Genomic DNA, 14,032 nt, shown 5'->3' with positions numbered 1-14,032 from the left:
TGCTTCTGAGATGTGTTGGCTGAGTTTCTGGTCATGCGTTGCCTCCGGAAACACCATCACTATGCACACAATGCTTTTGTCATTTTGTGCAACACAATGTCACCCGGAGTGCTGGAACATACCACCTGTGGCACTATGGTGTATCAGTGTTACTTTTCGGGAAACAAATCTCCTTTTTGCCTGGCAGCTCTCCACAGACCAGCCACTGATGAATCGGTGGACCACCAGTCTGAGAAAAACTGCCATAGTTGTTACGGTATATAGACATAAAATGGAGAGAGGACTACAGTAAGTACTTTTCTTACTTCAGCCAAAAAGTGGGAAAGGTGACTTTAACCTGACTGTGCTAATCTAGAAATATACATATTTAAGGAGCCTTTGAGAAAGTATATTTTAAAAAATCAGCCATATTTTTTTTCTTTTTGGGAACATGGTTCCATTTGCAACATTTTATGTGGAGAAAATTAAAACTGAAAATGTAAAGAATGTAGTATTGTGTACTAAAGAAGACTATGCTGATTTTTGCACTTCTTTCCTTTAACTGTCTTTGTCCTCCCATGGAATTCAAGAACAAAATGGATTATCTCCTCCACTTCGTCAATGGGAGGAAATCTACTTCTGCCTTAATTTTAAACTCTTAAGAGTGCCTGCCAGCTGAGCAGCATCCCTTACACAAAGAATGTTCTTCCTCTCCCCATTCACACTTTCTTGCGAGCAGGAACCTGTGAAGCTGCCTGGCTGCTTTCCATTTCTCTTCCTTTAAACTGTTTTGAGGGTTTATCTTCTTTCTAGAAAGATAGAGACTTTTCCCTCGCTCTTATATTTTTTAAGTGAATGTCTTATTGTGTACAGCTCTGGGGATGAGGTGCCTGATTATATAGTGCCACATAATAATTTCACTCAGTCCTTTATTTCATCTTTCAGTGGGGGCAGGTTCCAAGAATGAAGACAGAGACATTATTTTCCATTCCTTTGTCTTGCTCTGATTCTCTCGAGCTTCTCTGAGGCACCACCGCAAGGGCTTACCCTCCTCATTCCCCTCTGTGTCCCTCAATGATCAAGTCTGACCCGTTTCCCTTCTCTCTTTGGGACTGATGGCATGACTCGATAGTCCAATTATGCTTGCCTGGATCAGTCTCGATTGTGCTAAACAGGGTGATGTGTCATTTGGGGCGGTCCTTGCATCCATATGCAAGGATAGACCAGATGGCAACCCCAGTGACCCTGTTTAGCACAATCTAGATAGATCTTTCTCTTTAAAATGAAATGAAACCACGACAGCAGCAAACCCCTCCTGCCTCTTCCACCCTGTTTTGTGTAAGCCACTTAAAGAATTTGAGAAATTGGGAGGTTCCTTTCTGCTTGCCCGAGGAGGGAAGAGAGGAGATATTTTGCATTTCTTTCAAAGCATTGTCAAGGCGTTAACAACAATAAAAAAGAAATGGAAAACTTCCCATTCCTCAAGGTCATTAAGCAGCTTCTCCAAAGGGACAGTCAGGCACTTTGGTTCAACCCCAGCGATCACACATACTGGAGCCAAACCAAAATGGGCAATCCCACCTGCACCAACAGTAGCCCCTGGCAGGGACCCAAAGATGTGTGGGTAGGCATTGACTGGGGCAGACTGGTTCAAAATGACACAGGCATTATGTGGTCTCCAGGAAAGGAGAAAAACAGACTATCCCCAATCCAGACCAAACTGTGGGCCAAATGCTCATGGGGTCACACCCTGAGTATCTTGCTATGACATGTCAGTTAGCGGGAAGAAAAACATTTGCATTCTCTGCAGTATTAGCTCTTCTGAGTTTATGTTTTTAGCAGCAGTTCTTCCAAGAGAAGCTAGCTTTCCCACTTTATTAATGAAGAGGCTGCTATGAATTCAGCTGTATTGCCGTATTTGAGGATTGTAAGAACATTTAACCTGCTGCAGCAAAAATGCGAGTCTTGTGCCACTTTATGGATTAAGAAGTATTATTTGGCATGAGTTTTGAGGGTCTCTAGCTCACTTGTAGCCCTTGTCATTAGATGCATCTGGGACTAGACTCCATGGAAATTTGTGCCAAATAAAACTTTTTAGTCTTTAAGAGGTCACAAGACTCTTTTCTAACAATTCCTTTTAAAATATATATATAATTCCTAATTAGGGTGTGAGTAAAGGAGTCCTGTCTCATTAACCTTTTAATAAATTATTAAGCATATTAAAAGATGGACTTGGATGTGACATACTATACACTGGAAACTTGGACTTTGGAAAAAGTGTTGTTGAAATCTTTCACCCAAGAAAATGTAGTGATTTGGGACAGGCCCACTTATGTGCTGGTAACATTAAAAGCACAGAGAGCAGGTAAACATGTGTCGTTCTCATAAGGGCAAAAGGTAAATAGTGGGCCATGCAATTATAGAATAATATGAGTGGAAAAGAAACTGAGCTTGTCATATGTTGTGCGCATCATGAGTATCATCTGAACAATAAGCAGAGGACTTTGGCCTTGGTGGTCATCTATACTGGACAGAAAGGGTGAGGGGGAGAGAGCAGGAAGCTTCCCCCACCCCCATCCACCAAGTACATGCTAAGTAGCATCAAAAGGGGGTTAAAACAACCAATGTCATAAGAACACTTTCCATTTGGAAGCCACATTTTGAAAAATTGTTCTGCTCCTTCTCCTGCTTCAGTTTGGACAAGATGTTAAGGCTGGCCTGTCGATGCAAGTCAGAACACACTGGCGTTCCAGCAGGCTTCAGCACCTATCATGGCTCAATGTAATCTTCCAAAAGTGACTCTGATCAATCTTAACATACAAAACATCCAAATTACTTGAGTTTAATTAGATGTTGCTTTTCTCCTCCCTTCTGCATCATGATATGACCAAATGTTACTCCATGCTGTGTAAATAAGTAATGTAATGAATGGCGAATAGAGTTCAGTACAAATAAGTGTAAAGGGACAGACATGAAGCCAGTCCAAATAATACATGGATGGGGTCTTGAGGCTCCATTGACACCAGGAGAGATCTTGGGGGTGAGGGTCAGTTTGAGTGAGAATGTCAGTTCAGAATGCATGTGAAAAGGGAAGATTTTAAGCTAGAGATAACTGGGTCATGGTTGAAAACAAAAGTGCCAGTAGTATAATAATAATGCTATTATGGTGTCACTACACAAGGTATACTGGTTTTGTCACAGTAGCTGTAAGCTAGCAGCATAACTAACTAAAAATAACTGCTTGACCTGCAGCAACAATTTTTTGGAAATCAAAGGCTTTCTCCCTGACACATGGCTCTCAATGGCTTCCCACTACACAGGGAGCCTCAAGACCTTTGAGGGGGGCACGGCTATATACTTTTTGCAGTGGCAAAGACAGTCGGTCTGTGAAACCAATTGCTGGGGAGCAACAGTAGGAGGGTGTAATTGCCCGGCTGTCCCATTTCTGATCTTCCCTGATGCCTCACTAGAGAGGACTTTGGTCTGTGCCAGCACAGTGCTTCCTATATTCTTATGACAAAGTTATTACTGAGTGAAAGGACTGCTACCAGGAACATTATTTTGGCAAGGTGTGCATCGCTGCCCATGGCAACAGCTTAGGAGGTAATGACAGGTTATTCACTACTCTCTGATTAGCATGGGCTGTTTGCACACTGCACCTGCAACTGGTCCTTATATAAGGCTAGACGTGGTGTTGATCTGTATTGATCTCAATTATCAGTGGGAACTAGACAGTTTGAAAGGGCTCTGTGAGGCTTCAGATCCAGACCCATGACTCAGTTACTAGCACTACCAGCAAGAAAGTGGGCGAGAGAGTGAGGGGAGAGAAACCATTTGGAAGAAACATGATTTCTAGTTAAATATTAGGCGTCCTTCAGTCTCGAGAGACTATGGCAACGTGCTCTGAATGGAGGACTTGGAACAGCGTCTAGTGTGGCTGAGGAGGCCAATTCGAGAGTGACCATCCCTTCCACACTGAAGACAAATACAGTCTGTCCCCTCTCTGTCCCCTGTCTAGTTAAAGAGTGTGAGGCTTTCAGTACAGTTTCTGACAACAGTTGGCCAAGTGTCTGTGTCAAATCCTGCTTGTCTGTTTGGACTGACAGTGTTCTGCAGGGGGAATGGCACAGTCCCCTTGTAGATGGAGGAACTAGATGAGGTAATCCAACATCCTGGACATTTGTAGATTCTTTCTGGCTCCAGAATGCAGCAGCTAGGCTAGCGGCAAGCGTGAGGAGTTTTGATCACACCTCCCCTGTCCTGGCTTGCTTGCACCAGTTACTGGTTGTGTTTCAGTTCAGGTTCAAGATACTGATACTTACTTACAAAGCCCTGCATGGTTTTGGGCCATGTTACCTGTTCAAGTGCCTCTCCCCATGGCCATCCACCCTTGCCACCAAATCCTCTCAGGTCAGGCCCCTCTAAAGGGCCATGCCCAGGGAGGCCAGAAAAACTTGGACAAGAAGTCAAGACTTCTTGGTGGTGGCACTAACTCTCTAGAATCATCTCCTAATGGAGCTATGCCTGGCCCCCTTCCACTGTAATTTTAAGAGGCTGTTGAAGACTTTCAAGAGGCCTTTGGTGGCAGCTTCTTCTGAATTTGCTTGCCCCTGTATTGCTGCATGGACTTGCTGTGCTATCTGGGCTTAATGTCTGGCTTATTTTAGTCTGTTTTTGTTTGTTTCATGCTGTGCTTGTGTTACTTTGTTGTTTTAATATGTACACCACCCATAATAGCACTGGGCACTAAAAGGGTAGTATTTAAATGTCAGAAACAAACAAATGAACTTTTAAAACCTCTGAATGCTCAGGATCCTGTTGTCCTAGTCATGATATTCTATTGCTAAACTGATTATATTATTTTTCCTAATCGTTAACTTAAAACAGTTTTAAACACAGTGGGTTAGTTATATGCACTTCACTGTTCACACACACAGATCCTACACTGGGTGTTGGGAAACTTGTTTTTGGACTATGGTGCAGAGTAATCGGTATGTGTCAGGAGCATACTAGAAACTACTTAAGCTTTAAGGCTTATTAGGTAAAGGTAAAGGTTCCCCTTGACAATTTTTGTCCAGTCGTGTTCGACTCTAGGGGGCGGTGCTCATCCCCATTTCCAAGCCATAGAGCCAGCGTTTTGTCCGAAGACAATCTTCCCTGGTCACGTGGCCAGTGAGACTTAGACACGCAACACTGTTACCTTCCCACCAAGGTAGTCCCTATTTATCTACTTGCATTTGCATGCTTTCGAACCGCTAGGTTGGCGGGAGCAGGGACAAGCGACGGGCGCTCACTCCGTCGCGTGGATTTGATCTTACAACTGCTTGGTCTTCTGACCCTGCAGCAGAGGCTTCTGTGGTTTAGCCCGCAGCACCACCACGTCCCTGCTTAAGGGCTTATTAAGGAAATTCAAATCTGGATGCTTTTTACTGAATAAAGTGTTATGCATTTTAACAAATTATTCTTGAGACTGGTTCTATTCCTTCTGTGCTCATACTATAAACTTATTTGGGAAGCTATTTGGGGTAAAACATTTACCAGTTGATAAACAATCTAAGTGAAACCTTTAGAAAATCATGTTACATTGATCAAAATTAAAACCTTCCAGTTTGCATTATACTTCCTTAAACATAAAATGCTCAAAATTGGAGTTTATTGCCAATTTGTTATAAACATAAACAGGAATAATAAACAGTACTATTAATATATGATACATGTATTTGATTCCTCAAATTGTAGCAGGAGCCTGAAAAGAAAGCCATCTGAAGTGCTTTGCCCCATCTCCTTTAAGGGGAGTGTGCTTTCTTCTTTACTCCTTCCAGTCTGCCAAAATATACTCATAACACTGCTTTGCTTTCTTAACCTCAAGCATCTTTGTCTTATATAACACAAAGAGCAGAGCTCTCAATTTGATTTGCCACCTACACACACAACATTTTCCAGCTAACACACCACTCAAAATCCAGTGGTGTGCTGGAGCTTTCAAATACTGATATATTAAGAATGACAGAAGTCAAGTCTGTTCACCTAAGTAGGGAGAATGTGACCCCACTTTCATTTTGGTTGCATTTAAGAGCCTATAGTTTATCTGAAGCCTTCTGGATAGCTCTGGTTGCAGAGCGAAAGGTTAAGAGTTCAATTCTCCACTGTGTTCTTGAGAGAAAAGTCAACCGGTGTAGCCTTGGGCAAGCTGCACAATCCCAGGGTGCCCGTCAGAAGAAGGGACTAGTAAACTACTTCTGAGTATTCTCTACCTAGAAAACTGTGGAAAACTGTGGTCATCATAAGTTGGAACTGACAATGTAATTATTTTATTCTTGTTCTTTATATGAATCCATTCTGGTTAGAACATAGGATTTTTTTCCCTGCAGTGACTTTCTTGTTGTGATATTTTACACAATATAAGAGACATTCCCACAAAGCTGTGATATACAATATGTGAATAATATCAATCATGATCTATCCAAGGTACATGAATGACAATCTATCCAAGACTTATTCCAGTCCTCAAAATAATCTCCTGGTACAACCATTATTAAAAAAAGTAGTTCCTATGCTAACAGATCAGTTTGATGACTAAGATATACTAGTATAGATGTATGGATAAGCTTTTAAAAGGCAAATATAGATGTCATTTTTTTTTAATTTGGAAGAAGTAGGATGACCTCTGACAGTGTCCTCCATATGAACATACCCTAAAATATCTTAAAATGTTGATACATGTAAGTTCATAACACTTTGCACATGCTTTTCTCAAGCCAATTAAAACTCCTTCAGCAAATTCTATTTGTTTAGTCCTTCTTCCTTCAGGCAGTGGTCATTTTGTATCAGTGTTGAGTAATGTTAGAAGCAGTATATGGACAGCATCATAACAGTGTACTCAAGTAGGGAAAAGTCTGGACACTCGATGAAGTGTATTTGAAGGTAGGTATGGAAAGACAGAGCAACATTCCGTGCAACACTTATCCTTTCTTCCCTACATCACAGCTGATAACATTTCACAACTACAGGCACATGGGATCATGCATGATAAGAAGCTTCCATTCCACTCTCCCCAGCCACAACCTGAAACAGTAGAGAGGAGAAAAATGGAGGGTTCACCACACCCTTCTATCCTCAAGAATTTTTGTCTGAAGTATAGAAAGGGTGGAAAAGCAGTCATAAATGTTGGTGGCCCTGGTATGAGGCATCAAAGAAAGATGATTTTGGAAATCTCTGTCATGTAAATCCAACCATCGGAATACCGTCCCATGTCTCTAAACCCATCTTTCGGAACTACGTACAGTACCATATGAACACTGTCCCTTATCTCTGCATTGAAGCCAAGAGCTTTAACAAACATTCCACAGAAACACAGGCTTAATCACCCCTCAAAATGTGGCTGAGTGGAGGAGGGGAGAGATTGGAAAACTTGGGGGGGGGATTGAATGGTTTAACTTTTCCCAGGCATCTGTTAGGGAAAATTAGTGCTCACCTCCCAGACTGAAATTAAGCTTTGTCTTCAGTTGCAGCAGAGATCTGCCCACTGACTCATCATTCCACCATCTATGCATGATTCACTCACTCGATTGTTTATGAAAATAAACACAAGGTTAATCACAACCCAACATGTTTTATAAGGCATATGTGCACCTATAGAGTGATAAATGTACGCTACTGCTATAAAATAATCTGACTCTACCTACTTGTATAGATTTCACTCTCATTGGATTTTGCTCATTTTGTACTGTCTTCTACTTTAAATTGCACATACTAGCCATTTTTATTATATGAATCCAGTTCCTTCTCCTCTTCTTGATTCCTCTTTGCCCTACATATTTCCTCTGGTTCTTCACACTTGTACAACTACATGTATCCTAAAATCCAGCTGCCTGCACGCAAAAACAGATATTCATGCAAAGTACCCAAGTATGCCTTTGAACAAACACTAATGCAAGTAAACAAGTACTCTTTGTAGTCAAATCAGAAACACATAACCACAATGTGTGGCAGACACAGAAAAATGCAAACACCCATGGAAGAGTATAAACAAAGGAAAATACGTTACAGACATTTAATGAGGAGAGTAAAGGCACACAGCATTTGTATAATCTCTGATTCCAAAAAGTACATAAACATATACAAAATCTATACATGTGTATATTCAGGGATCATTTACAAGCGATAGCTCAGTCTTTAATCAGCCATATAAACATATTCTGATAAATGAAATATGTGCACTCACACCCCCACCTCACATTAAAGATACTGTACGCGGATCTTTTGCTGTGCTGATCAGGAGATTTGATCAGGTAAAGTGAAGTCACACATGCTTCAAGGAGATTAAAGTGCACATGTAAACTCACAGATGTTCCCATGCACACATACAAACGTATTCTTGGACAAACTGATATGTAGCACAGCCGTAAAAGGGAGAAAGAAAATGAGTTGTATTTGGTTCAAGATGCAAAGCTAAACACAGCCACCTCAGTGTGTCACAAACAATCTCACAGAACCCAACTGACACACACATACTTTCACACTGCCCCAATTCTGTTCTTGTCTTTTTTGTTGTTGTTGTTGTTTCTCTCAGCCGTCTTAAGCACTCTGTAAACATATCTCCTAGTAAAGCAGGCTTTGGGAAAAGACACAGCTGTGGTTGTTATCCTGGACTCCTCTAGGAATTGCTAAACATTTGTTCCTTGGGGGGAAAAAGTGACTTCTCCGGGAAGTTGTTCTTTGCTAGCCATAAACTTCCTAGCGCCTGTCCCTACTTTTTCTGGCTGTGTTTATCTTGGATGCAGCATTAGACACAGGCATGGGCACCAAAATGCATAACAAAAATGAAAACCAAAGACTAAAAAAATATTTTAAAGACTATAAGATATATAACTGGGAATGAGCTTTTGTGCACTGCAATCTGCTTCAAAAGGGAACAATATTGGCAAGTGATTTTAACCCTTCACATCCTAAACTCCCTCACAGGGCTAATTTTAGTAGCAGGTGAAAAATTTTGCCAGCTCCCAGGACTGGATCTTCTTTGCTTGCCTCTCCCTTTTTCTGCACTCTTTCCAGCCTGCACTTTCCTGCTCTCCTGTGAGTTTGTTGTATTGCTCACTCCACTGCCTTTTCTTTCCCCCGCGGGATGCCAGCTGTTCCCATTCTGGTGGAGGGTTTCCATCCCACCCACCCCCCTGCCTCACAGCCTGATCTTCCCATTCAAGACCAACACAGTTCATCCCTCTACCCCCTGCACCACATCTATCCAAAACTTACTTCCCCAGCTCTTCAAAGAGCTGATATTCTTCCGTGAACCGGTTGCAGGTGATGGTTGCCATCCTGGATGGTGACTGCCTCCCCTGGCGTGAAGTTTCACAGGAACACCTCTCTCTCCTCTCCCGAGCGCACACTTGGGTGGGCTTTTCTCCCCTCCTTCAGCTCCTAGTGCTCTTTCCCGCTCAGAGGTAAATAAGCGAATATGGATGATTGACAAGCTGGGAGATAATGATGAGGGCAATTTGTCTTCTCAGCCTCACAAGCCTTCGTCAGCATCCAGGTCACCATAGCAACCACCTCTGGAACGCCCTGGTTCTGTTGCCCGGGCAACTGCTTCCCAAACACCTGCTTGCCCTGCTACTTCCGTAGCTCTCTAACGCCCTGACGCTGTCACTGAGGAAATTACATCTTTGAGCCAGAAAACACAAGATGACTCGAAGGAGAGGGGAAATTTGGGGGGGGGGGGGGGAGGCAATATATAAATATTAAAGCAAATTAAAGTTGTGTAAGGGAGAATTAATTGGGGCAAAAAGGTTACTATGGAAACTGCAAGTTCCATATAGACAGGAGAGTCTTTAGAAAGACAGGATGCTGTTGCCCTGGTAACTGCATCTCCTTCTCCGGAAAGACAGGTATTGCTATGTTGCCGGGGCAACTGCGAGACTTGCGGAGTTTAAAGAAACATTATGCTTCCTTCAGCTAGAGTTACTTTTGGGGGAGTCTGGGACAGAGGGGAAGAAATGGATCTCCCCATCCTCTTGAGTCTTACTGAGGAGCTTTAGAGCTGAATCCCTTTAAAAGGTGACTACCTCAGATTTTCTGAATACGTGTACTGTAAATATCCCACAATAGGAAGCAGTCAGGTTATATCCAGTTCCTCTAGGGGGAGCAGCAAAAACCAATGCAGAATCTGAAAAGGAGAGAGAGAGAAAACCCTTCTGGAAAGCTTTATTCCCAGTGGGGTGTCTGGCCCAGATTTCATCCACTTTGTTTTTGTCATTGGAGCTTTAAAAATCACTGAGAGAAAAAAAGGAGGGAGGATGGGAAGGGGAGAGACTTACCAACTGACTGCATAATGTGCTTGTTATATGAAGCTGCTGTTGAGGAAAAGGATCCAGATGGAGGGACATGTTGCCTAGCAGGCATCATTCCCTGTGTGGGAGTGATTATGGAGTGTGGGCTGTGTTAAGGATCCCGAAAAGCACACAACATATCGGGATTTGTATCTTCTGCCAGTTACTCTGAAAATCCTGCCTCTCAAGCAGTTGGGAATGAGATGAGGCAGTCTTCATGCAGATAAAAGGCCGCCCACACTGGAGCAAATGTATTAAACATGTTTAGGCTTTCCTGCATCTTCCTAAGGTTTGTGAGAACTCTTGTACTGTATATTAGTTCTCCTAAATTAAAGAGCAAATGATTATTTATTTCTTGTTCTATTTTTCAGTACTTGCATTCACGGGAAATGTGAACCTTTATTATTTATTTTATTTTATTTGGTTCTATTTATAGTCCATCTCTCAAAAACTGGGACCCACAGCCTTTCAAATAGAAACATGAAGATCAAAAGATAATTGTTAATGGACTAAGTATGTTGCAGTGGTTGACATTCTGGACTGGGCCTTAGTTCAATTCCCACCCCTACCCCTGTCTGCCTCAAAGCAATAAAGTTCACAGGATAATCAGGGTTTTTTTTAAAGAGCAAAATGCAACAATGTTGTTTTTAAAATAACTGACCGACCAATATGTCGCCAGATTTGCATAGATGTCTTTCCTATCTATTCCTTTGTACTGTAATTGTTAACTTCCTGTTTAGCCTCTCCATTTCTTTGTTTTTCTTCATCAGCAATTGTGTGCCTGCCATGTGATTGCTTTTATGTTAGCCTTTATCATGTTTCTTCCTGAATCTTTTTTAAAAAATAAGTATTTCCTTTTTACCTTATCATAAACATAAGTGATTACTCTTAATTCATAGTCATCAACTCACTTTAGTAGTCTGTTGCACTCTGCTAATATAACTATCACAAATAGTTTTCTTTTAAAAAATCTCCAATTTATGAAGATGGGATATTGTGCTTCTGTATCCATGATTCAAAACACCAGGAAATGACCCAATATTCCTGCACAATATTATGTCTGGTGCTAACCTTTACATAGCAAATGGCAGTCTGAATGTTGATGAAACCCATGTCAGAAGTCAAAATGGTCCACAGGATATCATCTTGTGCTCACTATCATTTCTTTAGGACATTTTTGTTTTGTTTTGTGGCTCCAAACAATCAGTATTCAGGGAACTTGTTAAAAAACAGCCATGACAATTGCTTTATGTTTGGATGAGAAGTAGTTAGCTGATGAAAAAAGAAGTTCAGTTCTGGTATTTTCCTCTATTTGATGTCCCTTTTTTTGTTTTTATTTTTTCTTTTTCTTTTTCTTTTTTTACAAGCAGATACAGAATCCCCTTGATAGCATGATTCTGATAAACCTGTTTGACCAGGAAGGAGTTCATAAGTTAAAAAGTTAGTTAAGTGTCAGCTAATTGCATCCTGATTGCCAGGGTTAAAAGTTCAGATTCCTCCCCACCCCCCCACCCCCATGTAGACCTGATTTCCCCTTTGAAAACTTATGTGAGGAGACTGGCCTCAGAAATCCTGAAATTATGTTTTATATATATACTAAAACTAAATGTTTTATATAAAACTACTAAAACTATATATGTGTTGTATCTCCTTCTCTTTTATATTATGTGAGGAAACTGTTTGAAAACTTACGTGAGGAGAGTGTTTGGTCTCAGAAATCCTGAAATAATGTTTTATAAGTCACAGATATCTGTGTGATGCTAAAACCACAAGAAATAACAATGTTTAAAAGGAGCAGCTGAAAAGGGCACACAATAGAATACAGATAATATAAATAAGTTTCTATAAAAGGCTTCCAAATGTTTACAAATATATCCATATGTTGATATCTATATGCTGTGCATTCACATGCTGATAGAGTTTCAAGGTCTTGAGTCTACTGAATAGCAAGAAGTGGGCATTTCTCTTTTCAATACTCCAATCTTAAGTCATTTAGCCACAATAAGGGCACATACAAATTGCCAGATTTAACTTTCATCAGCGCAGAAATGTAATTTCATTTATTTTTTATGTGTAGACTACAGAGTAAGCTGAAATACAGTGGGGTCTCTACTTAAGAACTTAATCCGTATTGGAAGGTGGTTCTCAAGTTGAAAAGTTCTTATGTTGAATCTGCATTTCCCATAGGAATGCATTGAAAACCATTTAATCCGTATCTGCTCTTTTCCGTCCATAGAAATTACAGTGGAACCTCTACTTAAGAACTTAATCCGTTTTGGAATGGTGTTCTTAAGTTGAAACGTTCTTAAGTTGAAGCAAAATTTCCCATAGGAATGGACTGAAAACCAATTAATCCGTTCTGGCTGTTTTTTTGTTATGTAGAGGTGCGTTCGTACATTGAAGCATTAGTTCCCATAGGAACTAATTCAAAGCTGGTTAATACGTACTCTACCACTAGGGGGAGATTTTTTTTTTAACCTAAGATGACCTAAGGTTAAAAAAAGAGCAGGAAAGGTTTTTTTCCTGTTCTTATCTTGGATTTCTGTTCTCAAGTAGAAGCAAAATTTAGCAAATGGAGCTGTTCTTAAGTTGGATTGTTCTTAAGTAGAGACGTTCTTAAGTAGACACCCCACTGTAGAGTGAAAATTTAATGTCTGAGTAACCCTGATATCCCCTCCACAAATTGCTGCCTTGTTGTGGTGAAGGGACTGAGTAATTCAGAGAAGCTATGGGCTATGCCGGGCAGGGACACCCAAGACAGACATAGTGGAGAGTTCTGACTAAATGCGATCCACCTGGAACAGGAACTGGCAAGTATCTTTGCCAAGAAAACCCCATGAACAGAAACAAAAGGCTAAAATATATGACGCTGGAAGATGAGCCCCTCAGGTTGGAAGGTGTCCAACATGCTACTGAGGAAGAGTGGAGGACAAGTACAAGTAGCTCCAGAGCTAATGAAGTGGTTGGGCCAAAGCCGAAAGGATGCTCAGCTGTGGACGTGCCTGGAAGTGAAAGGAAAGTCTGATGCTGCAAAGAAAAATACTGCATAGGAACCTGGAATGTAAGATCTATGAACCTTGGTAAGCTGGATGTGGTCAAACAGGACATGGCAAGAATAAACATTGATATCCTGGGCATGAGTGAACTACACTGGACAGGAATGGGCGAATTCAATTCAGATGATTATCATATCTACTATTGTGGGGAAGGATCCCGTAGAAGAAATGGAGTAGCCCTTATAGTCAACAAAAGTAATCCATGTTTATGCACCACCTGTGGATGCTGAAGAGGCTGAAATTGACCAATTCTATGAAGACTTATAACACCTGAACTGACACCAAAGAAAGATGTTCTTCTCATTATAGGGGATTGGAATGCTAAAGTAGGGAATCAAGAGATAAAAAGAACAACAGGTAAGTTTGGCCTTGGAGTTGAAAACGAAGCAGAGCAAAGGCTAATAGAGTTTTATCAAGAGGGCAAGCTGGTCATCACAAACACTCTTTTCCAACAACACAACAGGCGACTCTACACATGGAAATTACCAAACGGGCAATACCGGAATCAGATTGATTATGTTCTCTGCAGCCAAAGATGGAGAAGCTCTATACAGCCAGCAAAAACAAGACCTGGAGCTGATTGTGGCTCTGATCATCAGCTTCTCATAGCAAAATTCAAGCTTAAACTGAAGAAACTAGGAAAAAACACTGGGCTAGTCAGGTATAATC

General features: G+C 41.1%; 1 protein-coding gene across 10 annotated transcripts in view; it reads right to left on the bottom strand.

Moving 5' to 3' along the window:
- CAMK2A (calcium/calmodulin dependent protein kinase II alpha) overlaps nt 1-10,151 on the bottom strand; it is a 159,461-nt gene extending 149,310 nt beyond the window's left edge. For all 10 annotated transcript variants that reach the window (XR_012083673.2, XR_013541852.1, XM_078385642.1 and 7 more), the window contains exon 1: nt 9,235-10,151. Coding sequence is in view for 8 of the 10 variants with exons in the window: in XM_078385642.1 (XP_078241768.1) it covers nt 9,235-9,296 (62 nt within the window). In the remaining 2 variants the exon portion in view is untranslated. The remainder of the gene's footprint in view (nt 1-9,234) is intronic.
- Nucleotides 10,152-14,032: the final 3,881 nt, after the last annotated feature.

Source organism: Pogona vitticeps, chromosome 2 (genome assembly GCF_051106095.1).
Source record: "Pogona vitticeps strain Pit_001003342236 chromosome 2, PviZW2.1, whole genome shotgun sequence".
NCBI classification, from domain to species: domain Eukaryota; kingdom Metazoa; phylum Chordata; class Lepidosauria; order Squamata; family Agamidae; genus Pogona; species Pogona vitticeps.
Note: the sequence above shows the minus strand (reverse complement) of the source record. Positions and strands in the feature narration are given on the sequence as shown.